Here is a 21,056-nt window from a genome sequence, read left to right as displayed (position 1 = left end):
GAATGTGTAGAGTATTTGGTGAGCACTAGTGTTTCTGCCATAGTGAATCATTTCTTTTTTTAATTCTAAAAGTTAGAAGATATAAAACTTTGGTTATTCTTTAATGAATATTTTATACCCTTTGTTATTGCATTTGGAAAATGAAAACAACTTTAATTTCTTTGAAATTATAGAAATGTTTAAGGCCAGGCGCAGTGGCTTACGCCTGTAATCCCAGCACTTTGGGAGGCCAAGGCAGGGGGATCACGTGAGGTCAGAAGTTCCAGACTCCTGCCCAACATGGTGAAACCCTGTCTCTGCTAAAAATAGCCAGGCATAGTGGCAGGCACCTGTAATCCCAGCTACTTAGTATTTTATGTAGCATTGTTGATGGGATGAAGAATGTCAGGTATTAGGGTTATAATAAATGTTTTAGGTTCGAAGTTGTCTTAAAGTACAGGGATAAGATGAATTACTTCAACAACTATTCATTTAAAAATTAAAGAGTACATGCCATGTACCAGGTGTTGTTCAAGAGCACAGTTGAATCCATTGCCCAGTCAGAGGCCAGTTATCTGACATATGTGAAGGCCAAAGTGATAGGGATAAGGGAAGAAAGAAAGAAAATATTACTTAATCTGTATTCAAATTCATCATGTAAAAAAGTCCTAGTTATGTATTTTTATATTTGTTCTGTATATTACCTGCATGACCTCTTACAATGTGAAGTAACTAAATTACCTTATCATTATTGGTCTCTAGGTACCGGATTTTTGCTTTTGATCATGACCTCTTTAGCTTTGCAGATTTGATCTTTGGCACATGGCCTGTGATTCTTATCACCAATCCTAAATCACTCCTTTATAGTTGTGGTAAACATGAACCACTAGAAAGACTTCTTCACTCAACACACATCAGGTATGTAGTGATTTTTCAGAATTTTCTTTCAGTTTGATAATGATGGAGGATAAGTCGTATGAAAGCTATAAGACACCCCATTTTAGTTTTCACAGCAACCTACACATTATATAAAGATAGATTGCTTAGTGTTTTGTTCCCATTAAGTTAAAAAGCAGATCATGTTTTTAAGCTGATGAAATTTTAAAAACCATTCAGAAATCTGTAATTCTAACATTATTATTTTTGTTTTATTTTATTCCAACCTTTTTATTTGCATGCTTTTACATTGCTATAAGCATAATGTACACGTTCCTTTATAGCCTACTTTTTAAAATTTGCATTATATATCAAATTTGTTTTCATTTTGTTGTGTAGCCTTCTAAGAAAGCAAAAGCTATACATATATAATCCTTATGGAATTGAAAATTCAGTTGGCAAGTGAATTTGTTTTGTTTTGTTTTGATTTCGACAGAGTCTTGCTTTGTTGCCTGGGCTGGAATGCAGTGGCCTGATCTTGGCTCACTGCAACCACCGCCTCCCGAGTTCAAGCTTTTCTCATGCCTCAGCCTCTGGAGTAGCTGAGATTACAGGTGTGTGCCACCAAACCTGGCTAATTTTTGTATTTTTAGCAGAGAGAGGGGTTTCATTGTGTTGGCCAGGCTGGTCTCGAACTCCTGACCTCAAGGGATCCACCCTCCTCCGCCTCCCAAAGCGCTGGGATTACAGGCTTGAACCACCATGCTCGGCCGTGAATTTGAGTATATAGATTAATGGAATCCTAATGGGACATTAACATTCTTTTTGCAAAGAGACATATAACTTCTTTCAAGTGTAAGAGCACTTTTAAAAATATACTTTTACAGTTTTTTTGAAAAGTAATATGACAGAACAACCTTTGGAAAACAGGGTAATGGGATTTTAAGTATGTTTTCTCCACTTCTAACAGAACTATTATTAACACTTCTGAGAATTTCTTCTCAGGCGTTCTCTCTTAAGCATGTTTTTATATAATTATAATCATAAGGCACATCTATTCTAATTCCTGATTTGTTTTCTTTCAACACAAAGAATGTACTACAGTTTTTCTAACCATTTTCATGTCTCACTGGTGAACTTTTAAGTTTTTTCTTATTTGTGGATGAATATCTGGTACATATATATTCTTCCTTCACTTGAATAATTTCTTTAAGAAAGAGTTCTAGAAGTGGGATTCTAGATGAAAGAGTTTGAATTCTTTTATGACTGTTGATAAAAATTGCCCAATCCCTTTTTTTTTTGGAGCTAAAATCACTATTTTTAATCATGGTAAGCATGATTAAACAAAGTACACGTAGCATAAAATGTACCATTTTAACCATTTTTAAGTGTACAGTTCAGTAGCATTAAGTTTAAGTTTACATTGTTGTGCAGCCGTCACAATGGTTATCCACAAATGGATAAATGTTATCTATTTCCGGAACATTTATCATTTTCTAAAACTGAAATTTTTACCCATTAAACAATAACTTCCCATTCTTCCCTCTCCCACAGACTCTGGCAGCCACCAATCTACTTTCTGTCTCTATGAATTTGACTACTCTAGCTAACTCATATAAGTGGAACCATTCAATATGTATACTTTTGTGACTGGCTTATTTTCATTTAACATGATATCCTCAAGGTTTATACATGTTGCGGCATGTGTCAGAATTTCCTTCCTTTTAAAGGCTGAATAATATTCCATTGCACATTGTGTGTGTGTATATATGTATATATATACACACACGCACGCACATATATACACACACATACACATATATACACACACACACCACATTTTGTTTATGTGTTCAGTGGACACTTGGGTTGCTTCTACCTTTTGGCTGTGTTGAATAATGCTTCTATGAATATGGGTGTACAGATATCTGTTCAAGTCCATGCTGTCACTTCTTTTAGATATATATCCAGAAATGGAATTGCTGGGTCATATGGTAATTATCTGTTTAATTTTTTAAGGAGCTGCCATACTGTTTTCCATGGTGGCTGCACCATTTTATACTCCCACCAGCAGTGTATCAAGTATCCAATTACTTTCAACAACAGATGCTAATTTATAATATTACCAAGCAATATATGAGTGCCAAATTCACAGTACTCTTATTATTATTGGATATTATGCTTGAAAAAGTATTTACTAATTAACTTGTAAAAAATGGTACCAAGATGTTTACATTTCTTTTTTATCACTAATGAAATGGAATGCACACGTGTCAGTTAGGTTTTTTGGTGGGAGCTGGATATCAGGTTTAGGTGTCATGCTCTCTGAAAGGGCTTGGTAGCCTAGTCCTGGTTATAACCCTGTTTCTTTGGGACAGATACCCTGGTACCAAATGAGTAGATGGTAGGGTTGACAAAATGAGATTTCTACCCTATATTATTTTCCTAAGAGAAAAATCAGTACTTCTGTAGTTTCTTCGGAAAGAACTTTGAATCTACCTTACCTATATTTGTCAAAATAAAATTGATTTTTCTTTCTAAAAAGTAAAAGAATAGTTCCGAATTTCTTACCAGTTCAGTTTTGCTAATTGTCCAACTCCAGAAGCCACCATTCAGAAAGAAACCAGATCATATGAATAGTGACTTCTGCAGTTGTACAATATGATGGTTCTGCCTATATGTATATATTTGCAAGTTACAATAAGGTTTTTCTCCTTTACAAAAACAATGACAAACCTCAAACCATGTGTTTTATATATGCTCTCATTTTAGAGTTTTGGCCTTTTCCTTATCCTCCGTTACTTCTGTCACAGTTAAGATTGATGGAGTTCATTTAGGCCAGGCTGTTCATGTGTCTGGTCCCATTTTCGTGCTGAAGTGGAATCCTAGAAACTATAGTAGTGGGATACATAACATAGAAGTAATCGTCCAGGTAAGTTAGTAATTTATATTTACTATGTAAATGATTAAGCTGTAGCCACAATGAATTCTGGTTTGGAATTTTTTAGTCAATTGGTAATGAAACTATGTTTTAAAAAAAACTGGGGGCCAGGCATGGTGGCTTGCGCCTGTAATCCCAGCACTGTGGAAGGCCAAGGCAGGCGGATCACCTAAGCATAGGAGTTCGAGACCAGCCTGGGCAAAACAGTGAAACCCCTTCTTTACAAAAACATACAAAAATTGGCTGGGCACGTGGCATGTGCCTGTAGTCTCAGTTGCTCAGGAGGCTGAGGCAGGAGAATCCACTTGAGCCCAGGAGGTAGAGATTGCAGTGAGCTGAGATTGCACCACTGTACTCCAGCCTGGGCAACAGAGCCAGACCCTGTCTCAAAATAAACAAAAAAGTGAAAAAATTTGGGCTGAGGCTGGAGGATCGCTTGAGGCCAGTAGTTTGAGACCAGCCAGGGCAACATAGTGAGACCCCATCTCAACAAAAAAATAAAAGTTAGCTGGGCATGGTGGCGTTCATCTGTAGTCCTAGCTACTTGGGAGGCTGAGATGGAAGGATCGCTTGAGCGCAGGAGTTCAAGGTTATAGTGAGCTCTGATTGTGCCAGTGCACTCTAGCCTGAGTGACACAGCGAGACCCTATCTCAAAAAAAAAAAAAAAAAATTGAATACACTGTATTTAGTATATTCTGAAAATGGGCACTCAGGAATAATTCTAATATTAGATTAAAAACTAGGCAGAGGAGAAGAGGAGTGGCCATAGATTCCCTTTTTTAACCCCAGGAAATCATTATTTTGTTTTCTTCCAACTTTGCCCAGAATCTTTTCATAATAGGGGCAAATTCTCCAGTATACCCAAGGGTAACAGGTCAGAAAACATGTATTATGTTTCCATGTCTTTGATTGCTGTCTCTAATTATAAGACAATTGTGTCATTATTTGAAAGCTTGAGGACACAGAATTTCCAGCGCATCAAAGGCACTTTTTTGTTAAGGGGAATAAGCATCTTTAGCATATGCAGTACCAGTTTGCCTTTTCTTATTCTGATTCAATTTAGGGCATTTAATTTATTAGCACCTGCCAGAGTAGAAAGTAATAATCATTACCAAAATAAAGCAGTTTCATTAAACTCTTAAGACAATAAGCTGTGCTCAGAAATTAGTTTCTTAAACACACACACACACACACACACACACAGACACACATAGACACACACACACAACTGTCAATTTCTGCAACTTTGTGATTTGATGACAGTTTTTAACTATTTAATCTTCTAATATTAAGACTTAATTTGAAACACCAAATAATTTTTCAGAAAACATATGTAGTTATTTTCATTATCTTTTTTATCCCCCCTACAGAAACAGGTTGAGCAGGAAGAAACTATTTACTGAGCTCCCTCTAAGGAGATGCTAGGCACTTAGAATTATTTACTTAGTCCGCAAAACAATCCTTTGTCGTGGGTAGTTTTACCCTTGGTTTGTAAATGGAGAAACTTGTACGTCTGCACAAGAGAAGACACTCTGCTATGCCACCCATCTTTAAAATGTTCTGTGTAGAAGGAAGAAAAAACTTAACAGAAAAAGTAGGAGAGATGGCTGGGGATGAACCCTTAAGGTCTCTCATATTAGAAGAAGCTGGATCATTTTAAAGAGACGTGAAGGTTCATGTGCACCTAGAATAAATTATTCCCTGCCTTTACAGTCACTACAGTCTGGAGAGCCTCAGAACCCCAGTGTATTATTTTCTTAATAAGATATACATACAACTTCTGTAGCTTTATGAAGAAAAAAAAAACATAGCTTACATTCCTTGAAACATTTCTAGCTGCTTAGTTGAATCCTTAATAAGAATGTAAAATCACATACTTTTTGTATGTTTAACATTTCTTACAAAGGTATGGAGGTATAATTTTTACATAATAACATAATAAACCCTGTATATTTAAAGTATACAATTTGATGAGTTTTGACATATGTATACATCCTTGAAGTCATCGCCTACAAGCAATATGATACATTTCCCTCAAAAGTTTTCTTATATCCTTTGCAATCTGTTTTCCTTACATCCTCAATCTCAGGCAAGGGCTGATCTGTTTTCTGTTTTCTTATATGTATAACTTTAAACAACCTACTGAGTATTAAATAGGGAACCTCGTCCCCTCGTTTGTTCGTGGGAAAGTTCTGTCCTTTTAAATACAGTAAACTATAGATGAGTCAGATTTGAAACTCAAAATCTGTAGGAGAAGACATGTGTTTATTATCTAATATTTTACCTACTCATTGTATTTATTGACTATCTATAGGTTCCCTGCAGTCTAGTAGCAACTAGACCTTTAAATCAATTTTCAATGTGGGTCCTGGGCTAGTGGCATCAGTATCATCTGGGAACTTGTTAGAAATGGAAATTCTTAGGTCCCATCCAAAACCTACTGAATCAGAAACTTTGGAGATAGGACCCAGCAATCTAGTTTAACAATCTCTCCAAGTGATTCTGATGTCCACTGAAGTTTGAGTACCTGTAGTTTAAGATTATTTTGCCTACTTTGCCAATTTAAAGAGTAGACCCTACAAAGTTCTAATCTCAAGTGTTAGAGAAATCTAGATTCCTGCTTTAAAACAATAACATAATATAAGCACATTTTGAGCAATCAAAGCTTAAAAAACACAAATGTAAGTTCTTATTGTTATTTTAAAAGTTTTTAGGCCGGGCGCGGTGGCTCAAGCCTGTAATCCCAGCACTTTGGGAGGCCGAGACGGGCGGATCACGAGGTCAGGATATCGAGACCATCCTGGCTAACACAGTGAAACCCCGTCTCTACTAAAAAATACAAAAAACTAGCCAGGCGTGGTGGCGGGCGCCTGTAGTCCCTGCTACTCGGGAGGCTGAGGCAGGAGAATGGCGTAAACCCGGGAGGCGGAGCTTGCAGTGAGCTGAGATCCGGCCACTGCACTCCAGCCTGGGCGACAGAGCGAGACTCCGTCTCAAAAAAAAAAAAAAAAAAAGTTTTTATAATGGGAAAATTTTAAATATACAAAAGAGATAATATTATAATGAACTCCCATATATCCATCAGCCAATCTCAACAATTATCAACACATGATCAGTCTTGTTCCTTCTTTATCCCTCTCTTCCCTCCCTGTACAATGTCATTTCATATGTAAATATGCCAATATGTATCAGTAAAAGATAAGGACTGTTTTGGCCAGGCATGGTGGCTCATGCCTGTAATCCTAGCACTTTGGAAGCCAAGGTGGGCAGATCATGAGGTCAGGAAATTGAGACCAACCTGGCTAACACGGTGAAACCCCGTCTCTACTAAAAAATGCAAAAAAGTAGCCGGGCCTGGGCGACAGAGCAAGACTCCGTCTCAAAAAAAAATGAAAAGATAAGGACTATTTTTAAAAAACTTAACCATGATACCATATCATACTTGGAAGACTAACAGTAATTCTGTAATACCAAACTACTCAGCTAATGTTCGGTTATCCCAATATGTCACATAGATAGATAGACAGAAATATATATAAATAGATATGTACATTTTCATTTGGTTGGTTCAAATCGCAATCCAATCAAGACTCATATATTCCATTTAACCGACTTGTCTCTTTTGTCTCTTTTACTGTATAGATTGCCTCCCTTACCGCCCCCCTTTCTTTGCCCCTTAAAATTTGTTTTGGAAACTGAATCTTTGGTCCTGTGGAGTTCCCTGTTTTCTGGATTTTTGCTGTTTACATCCCTGTGGTATCATTTAACATGTTCCTCTGTCCCCTTCCCCCTTAGTTTCTATAATTGGTAGTTAGATTTAGAGGTTTCATCAGATTTACGTCTGTTTATTTTTTGGCAAAAGTACTTTATCTGTTTTTTTATGCTTTTAACAGGATACCCATGATATTTGGTTGTCTCTCTTTCTGTAATGTTAAGATGGATCAGTGTATTCAGCTTTTGGTAGCCTTATCCACTGGTGTGCTGGTAAATATTTAGCAACCAGCTTGGGGGAAGTTACAGGGGTCAAGGAGAGGGGATCCTGATTTGTAGCATTTCCCTGATTTGTACCAATTCCCATAATATAAATATTTCTACCATGGCTGATTTTAAACTACCAATGCCATACTAAGTGGCCTGCAAAATTGCTGAAAACTTAACAGTTGGCTCTTGTGAGCAGTCAAGCCAGCTCCAGCACACTGCTGGCTCATCCCTCCATTAGCTTTTCACCTAAGGGATTTTAGTAGCCATTGATGATACTTACCTAAATCCATTTTTTTCATTAGAGTTCTAAAATGGTGATATTCAAATTTTCTTTTCTTATTATAGGAATATTAATTAGAACAGTCCTATGAAGAAAAAAATTATCTCATCTATTTGGTACCCAGATAGAGTTCACACAGGAAATGCAAAATAAATTCTTCTTTCCCCATTGCCCCTTTACTAAACCAGTTTTCAGAATAATGAGTTGGTTCTTTAGTATCTGCCAAAGGTGACTGAGTCTTTTACATTTAATATTATTATAAATTCAAAGTTTAAAAAACATATTGATGTATGAAAACATACTTGATGTATTTCAGTCCATTGCATTTATTCTTTTCCATGCTCAAATTGTTCCACCTTTGGCTAGTGGGAGCCTCTTCATGTTGACTACTAAGCCCTTTGACACAATCCCAGTAGTCTTTGTTCATTTTCTTACTTTCTGATTTGATAAGATATTCCAAGCTTTTCTTATGCACTTTTTTCTTTAAAAATTTTTTTTAAAGTTTTACTTTCTGTGAGTACATAGTAGGTATGTTTATCTATGGGTTACATGAGGTGTTTTGATACAGGCATGCAATGCATAATAATCACATCATTGAAAATGGAGTAGTCATCCTCTCAAGCATTCGTCCTTGTTTTACAAACAGTCCAATAACACTCTTTTAGTTATTTTTAAAAGTACAATTAAGTTATTGACTCTAGTCACTCTGTTGTGCTATCAAATAGTGGGTCTTATTTGTTCTTTCCATCTATGTTTTTTGTACTGATTAACCATCCCCACCTCCCTCCCACTGCCCCCTTACTACCCTTTCCAGCCTCTGGTAACCATCCTTCTACTCTCTGTGTCCATGAGTTCAATTGTTTTGATATTTGGATCCCACAAGTGAGAACATGTGATGTTTGTCTTTCTGTCCCTGGCTTATTTTACTTACCATAGTGATCTCCAGTTCCATCCATGTTGTTGCAAATGACAGGATCTTATTCTTTTTTAATGGCTGAATAGTACCCTATTATGTATATATACCTCATTTTCTTTATCCATTCATCTGTTGATGGACACTTAGGTTGCTTCCAAATATTATTGTGAACAGTGCTGCAGCAAACACGGGAGTGCAGGTATCTCTTCTTGTGCACTTCCTATTCAAGAACTGGAATGAGCTGTTTCCCTAAAGAGCACTGGTTTCTTGTAGTGAGAAATGCTATTTGAGACCATAATCTGGGCACCAGCCTAGCTAGCTCAGTACTGTTAGCTTTGTTGTTATTTCTAGGCCTTTTTAGGGAACAGAGGGAAATACAGACTTTTTTTTAAAGGGAAAATATGTTGCGAGTGCATGCTAATATTTCCTGTTTAAATGTAGAATTATAGGTTTTAAACATTTTTTCTTTTTTCTTTTTTTGACAGAGTCTCACTCTGTCACCCAGGCTGGAGTGCAGTGGTGCAATCTCAGCTCACTGCAAGCTCTGCTTCCTGGGTTCAAGAAATTCTCCTGCCTCAGCCACGTGAGTAGCTAGGATTACAGGTGCATACCACCACGCCTGGCAAATCTTTTGCATTTTTGGTAGAGATGGGGTTTCACTATGTTGGCCAGGCTGGTCTCAAATTCCTAGCCTCATGTGATCTGCCTGCCTCTGCCTCCCAAAGTACTGGGATTATAGGCATGAGCCACCTCACCTGGCCTAAGAAATATTATTAAAAGTACTTATAAGGCCAGCACTTTGGGAGGCCAATGCAGGAAGATTGCTTGAGGCCAGGAGTTCAAGACCAGCTTGGGCAACATAGCAAGACCCCATCTCTAAACGTAATTTAAATATTAGCCAAGCATAGTGGTGTGTGCCTATAGTCTCACAGCTGAATCAGAAAGATCACTTGACCACAGGAGATGAAAGCTGCAGTGAGCTACGATTGCACCACTGCACGCCAGCCTGGACAACAGACAGAAACCTTGGAAAACAAAAACAACAAAGTGTAGTTATTAGAAACCTATTCTTACTATAATTTAGAACATTATAAATATTTCCATGTACATGAAAGTTACTTTTCTTCTGTGGTTATTACTAGGATTCTGCTGGAAGAAGTAAGAGTGTTCACCACATATTTTCTGCTCAAGAGAATAATCATCTTAGTTTTGATCCCCTGGCATCATTTATTCTTCGTACTGATCACTACATCATGGTAAGTGCATTCAATTAAACATTGCATATGTTACTGGATTTGGTAAATGCAGAGTCCTAAATAATATGCAGTAGTCCTCCCTTATCCGTGGTTTCACTTTCCATGGTTTCAGTTACCCAAGGTCATCCATGGTCTGAAAGTATTATATATAACAAGATATTTTGAGAGACAGAGACCATAGTCCTGTAACCTTTATTATAGTATATTGTTATAATTGTTCTATTTTATTATTATTGTTGTTGATCTACTGTGCCTAATTTATAAATTAAACTTTATCATAGGTATGTATTTATAGGAAAAAACATAATATATATAGGGTTCGGTACTATCTGTGTTTTCAGGCATCCACTGTGGGGGGGGACTTGGAATGTATCCCTGTGGATAAAGAGAGACTACTATGATCATATGACAAGAAAGTTGAATCTTATAAAATTAAAGTTTAGTTATTTGTCTAGAAGAATAAAATGCTTTTAAGTTGATTTGATTTGAATTTAAAGAAGCAGAGGCATGGATGAGTCATTCGGGATGCTGTAAAACCAGGATAACTAAGGGAATTATAACTAAGGATATTAGTTATAATATCTAAGGGAATTATAACTAAGGATGCTATAAAATCAGGATAACTAAGGGAATTATAGGGACTATGCTAATTTGGGTTAAGGCTTTTTAAAGAATATTTCTTCCCACATCAATAATATGTGCTCAGTGTAGAAAACATGGAAAATTTAGAAACAGATAAAGTGAAATCAACCACACATCTTTCTTTTATCATACTATCCATTATAACCATTGTATTTGTCATTATGATACTCTATTTTTCACTCTTATACACACATGTATGTATATACACACACATATACACATGTATATATGTATACACACATATATATAATTTTTTTTTTTGGAGACAGTTTTGCTCTTGTTTCCCAGGCTGGAGTGCAAAGACTGATTTTTTTTTTTGATGGGGTCCTCCCAAGTAGCTGAGACTACAGGCACATGCCAATACAACCAGCTAATTTTTACATTTTTTTTGTAGAGACGGGGGTCTTACTTTGTTGCCTAGGCTGGTCTTGAACTCCCGACTTCAAGCAATCCTCCTGCCTCGGCCTCCCAAAATGTTGGAATTACAGGCATGAATCACTGTGCCCAGCCTTCTCATTGCTCATTAACATCCTTTTCTTTCAGACTGAAGAACTTCCTTTAGCGTTTCTTGTAGGGCAGGTCTGGTGTTGATGAAATCCCTCAGCTTTTGTTTGTTTGGGAAAGTCTTTATTTCTTCCTCATATTGGAAGGATATTTTTGCTGGACATAATATTCTAAGGTAAAATTATTTTCCTTCTGAATGTGTCATGCCACTTTCTCCTAGGCTGAAGGTTTTCACTGAGAAGTCTGCTGCCAGACATGTTGGAGCTTCTTTGTATGTTATTTGTTTCTTTTCTCTTGTTGCTTTTAAGATCCTTTCCTTATCATTAACCTTTGGGAATTTGGTTAGTAAATGCCATGAGGTAGTCTTATTTGGGTTAAAACTTCTTGGTGTTCTATGACCTTCTTGTACCTGAATATTGATATATTTCTTTAGGTTAAAAAAGTTCTCTATTATTTTTTTTTTGAATAAACTTCCTACTCTGATCTCTCTCTGTACCTCCTCTTTAAGGCAAATAACTCTTAGATTTGTCCTGTTGAGGCTGTTTTCTAGATCTCGTAGGTGTGCTTCATTCTTTTTCTTTTTTCCTTTTTTTTCCCTCTGACTGTGTATTTTCATATAGATGGTCTTTAAGCTCACTAATTCTTTCTTCTACTTGATCAGTTCTGCCCTTGAGAAACTCTGATGCATTTGTCAGTTTGCCAATTTAATCTTTCAGCTACAGAATTTCTGCTTGATTTTTAAAAATTATTGTAATGTTTTCATTAAATTTCTGTGATAAGAGGCCAGGTGCAGTGGCTCACCCCTGTAATCCCAGCACTTTGGGAGGCCGAGGTGGGCAGATCACGAGGTCAGGAGATCGAGACCATCCTGGGTAACACGGTGAAACCCCGTCTCTACTAAAAATACAAAAAGTAACCAGGTGCGGAGGCGGGCGCCTGTAATCCCAGCTACTCGGGAGGCTGAGGCAGGAGAATGGCATGAACCCAGGAGGCGGAGCTTGTAGTGAGCCAAGATTGTGCCACTGCACTCCAGCCTGGGCGACAGAGCGAGACTCCGTCTCAAAAAAATAAATAAATAAATAAAATAAAAATAAATAAATAAATAAATTTCTGTGATAGGAATCTGAATTCCATTTCTGTGTTTTCATGTAGTTCATTGAGCTTCCTCAAAACAGCTATTCTGAATTCTGTTTGAAAGTTCACATACCTCTGTCACTCCAGGAATGATCACTGGTGCCTTACTTAGTTCATTTGGTGAGGTCATTTCCTGGATGTTCTTGAGGCTTGTGGATGTTTGTCAATGTCTGGGCCTTGAAGAGTTAGGTATTTATTCTAATTTTTGTAGTCTGAGCTTGTTTGTACTCATCCTCCTTGAGGAGGCTTTCCAGGTATTCAAAGACAATTGAGGGTTGTGATCTAAGCCTTTGGTCACTGCAGCTGTATCTGTACGAGGGGGTGCCCCAGGCCCAGTAATGCTGCAACTCTTGCAGCCTTACATGGGCTTGGTGGGCTTGGGTAAGAACTGGGAGAATTCTCTTGATGACCAGGCAGTCTTTTGTGTTCTTTCCTCACTTTTCCCCAAGCAGAAGAAGCCTCTCTGTCTCTTTGCTGGCCTGCCTGGATATGTGGGAGAGGTGACCACGGTTTGTACCGTTCTGGGTCACACCTGAATTCACCACAGTACTGGGTCTTGTCCAAGGTCTGTGGTAACTACTGCTTGGCTACTGCTGATGTTTATTCAAGGCCCAGGGGCTCTTTAGTCAGCAGATGGTGAATCTTGCCAGGACGTGGTCTTTCTCTTCAACACAGCAGGTTTTCTTCTGGCCCAGGCTGAGTCTAGAAATGCCATCCAGGAGTGAGGTCCTGGACTCAGGGGCTTCAGGAATCTGCTCGGTGCTTTATTTTACTGTGGCTGAGCTGGTATCCAGGTGGCAAAACAAAGTCCTCTTTACTATTCTCTCTTGTTTCCACAAGAGGAAGGAGTCTCTCCTGGAGCTGTACTGCCTGGAGAGCTGGGGGATGGGTGACACAAGTACTCCCCTGGACACCACAACTGGTGTCTCACAGGGTCATGTGCACTCCATTTCCACTGGCTCTGAGCCCAGCGTCGTACCCAGATTTGCCCAAGGACTGCAGTCCTTGTGACTTGACTGCCTTTCAAGTTTATTCAGGACCCCAGGGCACTTGTTTAGTCAGCTGATGCTGGAGGTAGCTGGAACTCAGGTTCCTACCACTGGGGCAGAGGATTCCCCTCTGGCAAGGGTCAGCTTAAATGCTCCCTCTGTGGGTGCTGGCAGAATTCTGCCCTGTGTTGTGTTCCCCTGTGACAACACTGAGTTCCAACACAAAGTCCCACGTCATTTTGCGCTCTCCCACAAGTGCCCAGATGATCTCTGCCACAGAATGGGGGAAGGGTGGTGTAGGCAATGAGGTACTGTGTTGTCTACCCTTTTTAGTGCCTCTTTCCTTGATATGATGTTAAAACCAGGTACTGTGATCACTCATCTGATTTTTGGTTCTTATGAAAGTGCTTTCTTGTGGGGATAGTTGTTCAATTTGGTGTTCTGAGGGGGAAGGGGTAGATGACTGCTGGAGGGTTCTATTTGGCCATCTTGCTATACCTCCTCCAAAAGGGGCTTGTTATGAATAACAATAGGTATTCCTTTTACTTTATCACTCTAGAGCTGTTTCAGGAGCCAGAGACAAAATCCAAATGTTATAATAATATGCTGCTATCACTTAGAAAATTACAAGCATTTTAGGAGCTCTGACCAGTGGGGACAAAGACCAAAATATGTATTTCTTATATCACAGTATCACAGATGCCATTTCCATTTTTGTTAATAAGGCCACTTTAAAAATCTTTACAGAAAGTGTACCCATGTATCTGTTTCACATTAACATCTATTTCCCTGCAGGCCCGGGTCCTTTTTGTGCTAATTGTGCTGAGCCAGCTCACCATTCTCATCACATATAGATATCGAGGATACCCAGAGCTTAAAGGTTAGTTATGATTCCTTTTATTCCTATAAGCCTTGTTCATGGAAAAACCAAACTCCATAAAATATTTTAAAGAGATTTATTCTGAGCTAATATGAATGACTATGGCCCAGGGAAAACACAAACTCAAGAAGCCTTGAGTAAATGGTCCTGAGGCAGTTGGATTACGTTGGGATTTATACATTTTATGGAGGCAGGAGTTACAGGAAAAGACATAGATCGATACACGGAAGGTATGCATTGCTTCGGCCCCAAAAGTTGGGATATCTTGAAGTGGGGGCTCACAGGTTATACGGGGATTCAGAGATTCTTTAATTTGCAATTGGTTACAGGACTGAGGCTCAGTCTAAAACTTGTTGTCAGCAGAAAGGAATGTTTACGTTAAGATAAGGATGTTATGTCAGCCACAATATACTGGGTGAAAAATGACCTGTTTAGCAAGATTGATGTCCTGCAGGCATTAGATCTTGTTTATAATTTGGTATCTTATTGTGACAGTCTGTTTTGTCCGTCTTATGATCTCTATTTTAACATTAATGATGGTCTGTTGTTGTGCCCAAACTCTAAAAGGGAGGGAGTATGACAAGGTATGTCCAACCTCCCTTTCTATCATGGCTGAGAACTCAATTTTTAAGGTTTCTTTGGGGTCCCCTTGGCCAAGAGACATCCCAAAATTAGTTCAGGGTCAAAAAATACTTAATTTATAAATTGATCGTTGGTAGGCATGCCAAAGATGTCAAAAGGTTTAAAACACTTGGTCAGAATAGGAATAGACGTCATCGTGAAGTAATAGTCACTCACTTAAACAGAGTGACAATTAAAAGACTTCAAAAACAATACAGAAAGTTCTGTGGCTGTAAACAAACAAACAAAAACCTTTCAAAGCTCGGTTTTCCTAAGAAATATTTTTTAAAAAGCTAATAAGGATAATATGAAACATAGCAAATTGTCTTGATAAAATATAAAATCTTTGTTTCTTAGTTCAGTTCCCAAAAAACCTCCCTCAAGTGTGATTGCTCCTCCTTATGGGAAGCCTATTTAGATAACCTGAAAGTGAAACCTGATGGAAAGATACTTAAATATAATCAGACATAGGAAGAGCATGCGTCCAAGGTTATATGTATACACTATATTACAGAGGGACATAAACAAGAAAACTAGTACCTTGAGCAGGGGAATACAGGGCTTTTAGAAAAAGCATGGGAAATTTCCTGGTTATATGGACAATTCAGAAACATCAAGAAAAGCCAAGAGTACAGAATCAAGTTATATTGGAGGAAAACATTGGTCTATAAACTTTAAAGCTGCCATTCAGAAGATGCTTGAAAATTAAATTTTAAAGAAACAGATTTTAGAATTAAGTCAAAACCTCTTGTGGCTGGGTGCGGCGGCTCACATCTGTAATCTCAGCACTGTGGGAGGCCGAGGTGGGCAGATCACAGGAGATCACGAGTTTGAGACCAGCCTGGCAAACATGGTGAAACCTCGTCTCTACTAAAAGTACAAAAATTAGCCAGGTATGATGGCACACACCTGTAGTCCTAGCTACTCGGGAGGCTGAGGCATGAGAATTGCTTGAACTCGGGAGGCAGAGGTTGCAGTGAGCCGAGATCACATTGCTGCACTCCAGCTTGGGCAACAGAGTGAGACTCTGTCCTTAAAAAAAAAAAAAAAGTTCCCTTCAAATTCCAACCATCCTGATGATATAAAACTTCCATTCCATCCTTCATAAACCTTCCACAACTTGCTTAGACCTTCCATTATGCTCCTGAACTCCTAGTCTTTGTCCTATATTTTCCCCCCTTTTATATTGGAATAACTAGTTATTTTACCGTAAGACAAAAAATTACTTAAAATTTTTTATTCCTTTATATTGAGACCACACAAAATTCTTTCTCATATAAAAATTATTGGTTTCGTATTAATAAAATCTTTTTTTTTTTTTTTTTGTGTGTGTGTGAGACAGAGTTTCGCTCTGTCGCCCAGGCTGGAGTGCAGTGGCGCCAATCTCGGCTCACTGCAAGCTCTGCCTCCTGGGTTCACGCCATTCTCCTGCCTCAGTCTCCCAAGTAGCTGGGACTACAGGCACCTGCCACCACACCCGGCTAATTTTTTTGTATTTTTAGTAGAGACAGGGTTTCACCGTGTTAGCCAGGTTGGTCTTGATCTCCTGACATCGTGATCCACCCGCATCGGCCTCCCAAAGTGCTGGGATTACAGGCATGAGCCACCGTGCCCGGCCTTAATAAAAATTTTGAATTTTTAGTAACCTTAAGCTTTAAGTTACTCAGGAAGTAAGTAATTTTGAACTGTTATATATTAACATCTCATGAATATATAGTTTATAATCTCTAAAACAATTTTTTTATGGAGCAATTTTTGAATGTGGAATTTACTATTTACTAATAGTAAGTATGTTTTGTCTTTCTATACAATTTAAGAAACCAAGAACAAACTTATACTAATGTTTAGCAATTTATGTTTCAGCATTTTATCTTACTTAGAAATGACTCAGACATTTCATGAGTATTTATTAATTAATTTAATATAATTAACTTTAGGATTTAAAATCACATGAAAAGTTCATTTATAAATTTATAACATTTACATTCATCTAATTTATTTTTTAACTACACATAGATTACTTATGAAAACTAAGATATTAGATAGAGTTAGTCATTATGTCAAGGTATCTTTCTGTTAATCATTTTTACAGCATGTGAATTTCAGGTGTTCACCTAAGTAAAAATCTTAAAGCTGACTGTATAAATATTTTGCCAAAAACTGAAGACAGCTATTTTCATTAAATCAACTATATTAGTTTTACTTATCAAAGACTTACACAAAGATCATTCTGATTTTAGGCTGAATATATAGTTTTATAACCTTTTGGTCAAATCCTGGCAGCTTAAAACATCTAGCACAGACAAATGCAAAACTATCTGATCAGTAAACCCAGGCAAAAATGTATGCTGACAATTCTGAAGACATTTCTATTTTTATCAACAAATTTAAAGTCAGGTTATTTATGAAAGATTTACTTAAGTCACATGAACTTGCAGGCATTTGAGTTAATCACTATATTTTGATAGAAAAATATACACATATAACATACTGATATTAAAAAAAATAAAAGCATATAGACTATCAAAAATAAAGACCTTACAGGAAGACCTTACTACAGTTTTTAACCTTAAAAATCGAGTCATTTTTTAGTAATCAGTCTTCACACCTAATGGGAACATATTATTAAAACCCATTAATTCAGGTCAGGTGCAGTGGCTCATGCCTGTAATCCCAGTACTTTGGGAGGCTGAGGCGGGTGGATCACTTGAGGTCAGGAGTTCAAGAGCACCCTGGCCAACTTGGTGCAACCTTGACTCTACTAAAATTACAAAAAATAGCCAGGCATGGAAGGCAGAGCTTGCAGTGAGCCAAGATCGCACGACTGCACTCCAGCCTGGGTGACAGAACAAGACTCTGTCAAAAAAAAAAAAATTAAAAAAAATAGCCGGGTGTGGTGGCACATGCCTGTAATCCTAGCTACTCAGGAGGCTGAGGCAGGAGAATCACTTGAACTGGGGAGGCAGAGGTTGCAGTGAGCCAAGATGGCGCCACTGCACTCCAGCCTGGGCAAAAGAGTGGGACTCTGTCTCAAAAAACAAAACAAAACAAAAAACAACCCATTAATTCTTTCTTCAAATGTTTCTTTTCCTTTTGAAAGGTCACCAGTGCCATGTCAGTATCACCTCTCTGGATTCCTGAATAGACTCCTAATTCCTGCTCCTATATCCAGTCTCTCTGTCTAATTCATCCTCTTAATTATTAGCCAATTATCCTCCTCATGGCATCTCATCCACAGATCACTTCTGTATGCAAAAGCCTTTAGTGACTTTCCAGAACACACTGAATAAAGGTCAGACATCTCTGCAAGACATTAAAAATCTTCCACAATCTATTCTTATTTAACTAGCCATGTCTTCAACCACTTACCTGTATTTTAGCCTAGATACTTTTTCACCGTTCACTATACATGCCATGCTCATTTCTGTTTCTGTACTTTTGCTCATAGTATTATCCCTACTTTATATTTTTCTAAACTTATCTAAATCTTAGCCTCCCATAAGGCTTACCTTAAGACCTCTTTTGTCATACCGTTTTCTCCAGCCATTCCAGGCCCTAACGAGCTTTTGCTTATCTGAATCCCTATAGTTCTTTCTCACAATTAATTCTATACTTAATTAGATAGCCACTTTGCTTTATATAACCACTTCGAATGTATATACATTTTCTCCTTAACCAGATTAAGTTCCTCAATGTAGGAACTCTTTTTTTTTTTTTTTTTTTGACAGTCTCGCTGTGAACCCCAAGCTGGAGTGCAGTGGTATGATCTCAGCTGACTGCAATCTCTGCCACCTGGCTTCTCAATCAATTCTCTTGCCTCAGCCTCCCAAGTAGCTGGTACTACAGACATGCACCACCACACCCAGTTAATTTTTGAATTTTTTTTTTCTTTTTTAAGTAGAGATGGGGTTTCACCATGTTGGCTAGGCTGGTCTCGAACTCCTGACCTCAGGTGGATCCGCCCACCTCAGACTACCAAAGAGCTGGGATTACAGATGTGAGCCACTGTGCCCGTCTTCAGTGTAGGCACTCTTGCTTCCTAATTATCTTCTGTTTCCCACAGCCCCCACCACTGAATTTGTGCATAATAGACAATAAATACTTGTTGAATCAAATTTTCCTGATTCCTTCTTAATTTGGATGAAATCCCTGGGATCAAGGACTGATGATAGAGAAGGGGAGTATTGTAGTAGTGATTAAACAGTAATATGATTAACTGAATAGGTACAGTACACATCCTACGGAATGTTTTTCTGCTTATATTTATTTTAAAAATTCTATGAAAAAGTTCAAGAAGCATTATTATACATGTGTATTTTCCTGAACATAATGTAAATAAATAAATATTTGAGGTCCCCAGCCTCTTATATGGGGCTCTCAATATCTTTACATAGTTATTTAAATTTGAAACATATTTTAACCTACATTGTTTCACTTAATCCTTAAAACATTCCTGTGAGGTAGGTGCTATTGACCCCATTTTAAAGATTAGAAAGCAAAGGTTTGGGGAGGTTATGTAAATTGTCCAAGGTTTCGTAGCTAATAAGAGATAGAGGAGAGACTCCAAACCCAAGGCTTCTGACCCCAGGTCAGTTCTTTCCTCTAAATAAGACTTTTCAACTTTGGTTGTACCTTAGAATCCGCTGGGGGAACTTCTGAAATTTCAGTACCTACAACAGCATTCTATACCAATTACATTAGAATCTCCAGGGTGGGACCTAAGCATCAGTACCTTTTAAAGCTCCCCGGATGATTCCAATGTACAGTGAAGACTGAGAAGCACGGCTCTGTCGAAAGCAGTGTTTCTCAATCCTGACTGCTTAAAATCACTGAGTTGCTGCCTAAGATCTCCCTCTACCCCAGGAAAATTAAATCAGAATCTCTGGAGGGTGAGATATAAGCATGAGTATTTTCTAAAAGTTCCCCTAGGTTATTCTAATGTGCAGCCAAAATGGAGAATAATTACTTAAAATTTAAAGAATAGCTGCCTCTAAGGCTAAAGGATTTCTTAAAATAATAAATAATTATTATTCTATCTGAATATGTAGGCTAATACTTTGAGAAGTACAGACTAGAACAAAAAAGAAGCTGAGAGAGTAACACACAAAGTAGGAAAGGTCATGCATTATTAGGCTTGGCATAAAATTAAGTGTTAGGCTGAGCAAGGTTATAAGTATAAAATGAATGTGCTGGTCTTTTAGCAAAGACATGACTTATTTAACTTACATTGGACTGTCTTTCACTGGGACTAGTCCTTTAAATATTTTTTACCAGTAGTGTTGCTTAGTGTACACTGAGCTTCCTTTCATAGTCCTCAGCTGACTGGTTTATGATCAGCCACATGCGTGAGTGACATGGCTGGCTGGAGCTGAGGATCCATGGTACTATAGACTGTGGCTACAGAATGGAGCTTCTCTGAGTCAAGCCCTTACACTTGGGCTTTTTGTCACTGTATTTTAAAAGCATGCTAATTTGGAAAGTTTAGGGAAACCTTTCAATTGGAGTAAGAGGTTAGCTATGAGTTAACTGTATAATGTACAAGAAAGGACTATATTTGGACAGATATTCATATCTATGATTAGAATGAAGATATTTTGATATTTCTTTTAATTTACTTTTGAAATACTTTGATACACCTTTTTGAAGTTTGTATATTTGGACACTAAATTCCATAGAAAGCAGAGACTTGATCATCCTTTGAACAAACCACTGTCTTTCAAACCTAGCTCTCAGGGAGGCAGAGGCGGGAGGATAGCTTGAGCCCAAGAGTTTGAGACCTGCCTGGGCAATATAGCGAGACCCCGTTCTCCACAAAAAGGAAGAGAAAAAAAAAAGACAAGATAAAATAGTATGCTGCTCTGTAGATGTGTCCATTGTTTTCAGTTATTATATATATCTATATATGTATGTATATGTACATATATGTGCATATATATGAGTTTGATATATTGTGATATATATAAATATAACAATTATATATCTTATGATATATATAAAATGTCTCACAACTACACCATTTCTTCGAACTCTGCCTTCTGCAATTCTAAATGAACTGT

The 21,056-nt window shown here is 37.8% G+C and overlaps 1 protein-coding gene across 16 annotated transcripts in view; it reads left to right on the top strand.

Annotated features, from left to right (window-relative positions):
- The window catches only part of TMEM62 (transmembrane protein 62), a 52,714-nt gene that overhangs the window by 18,790 nt on the left and 12,868 nt on the right, over window positions 1–21,056 (top strand). For all 16 annotated transcript variants that reach the window (XR_004432053.1, XR_004432051.1, XR_004432052.1 and 13 more), the window contains 4 exons: window positions 742–897; window positions 3,628–3,787; window positions 10,117–10,230; window positions 14,295–14,379. Coding sequence is in view for 13 of the 16 variants with exons in the window: in XM_033190375.1 (XP_033046266.1) it covers window positions 742–897; window positions 3,628–3,787; window positions 10,117–10,230; window positions 14,295–14,379 (515 nt within the window). In the remaining 3 variants the exon portion in view is untranslated. The remainder of the gene's footprint in view (window positions 1–741; window positions 898–3,627; window positions 3,788–10,116; window positions 10,231–14,294; window positions 14,380–21,056) is intronic.

The sequence above is a fragment of the Trachypithecus francoisi genome, unplaced genomic scaffold, assembly GCF_009764315.1.
Source record: "Trachypithecus francoisi isolate TF-2019V2 unplaced genomic scaffold, Tfra_2.0 Lachesis_group3, whole genome shotgun sequence".
NCBI lineage: Eukaryota > Metazoa > Chordata > Mammalia > Primates > Cercopithecidae > Trachypithecus > Trachypithecus francoisi.
The sequence above is the reverse complement of the archived record's forward strand: the minus strand, read 5'-3'. Positions and strand labels throughout refer to the sequence as shown.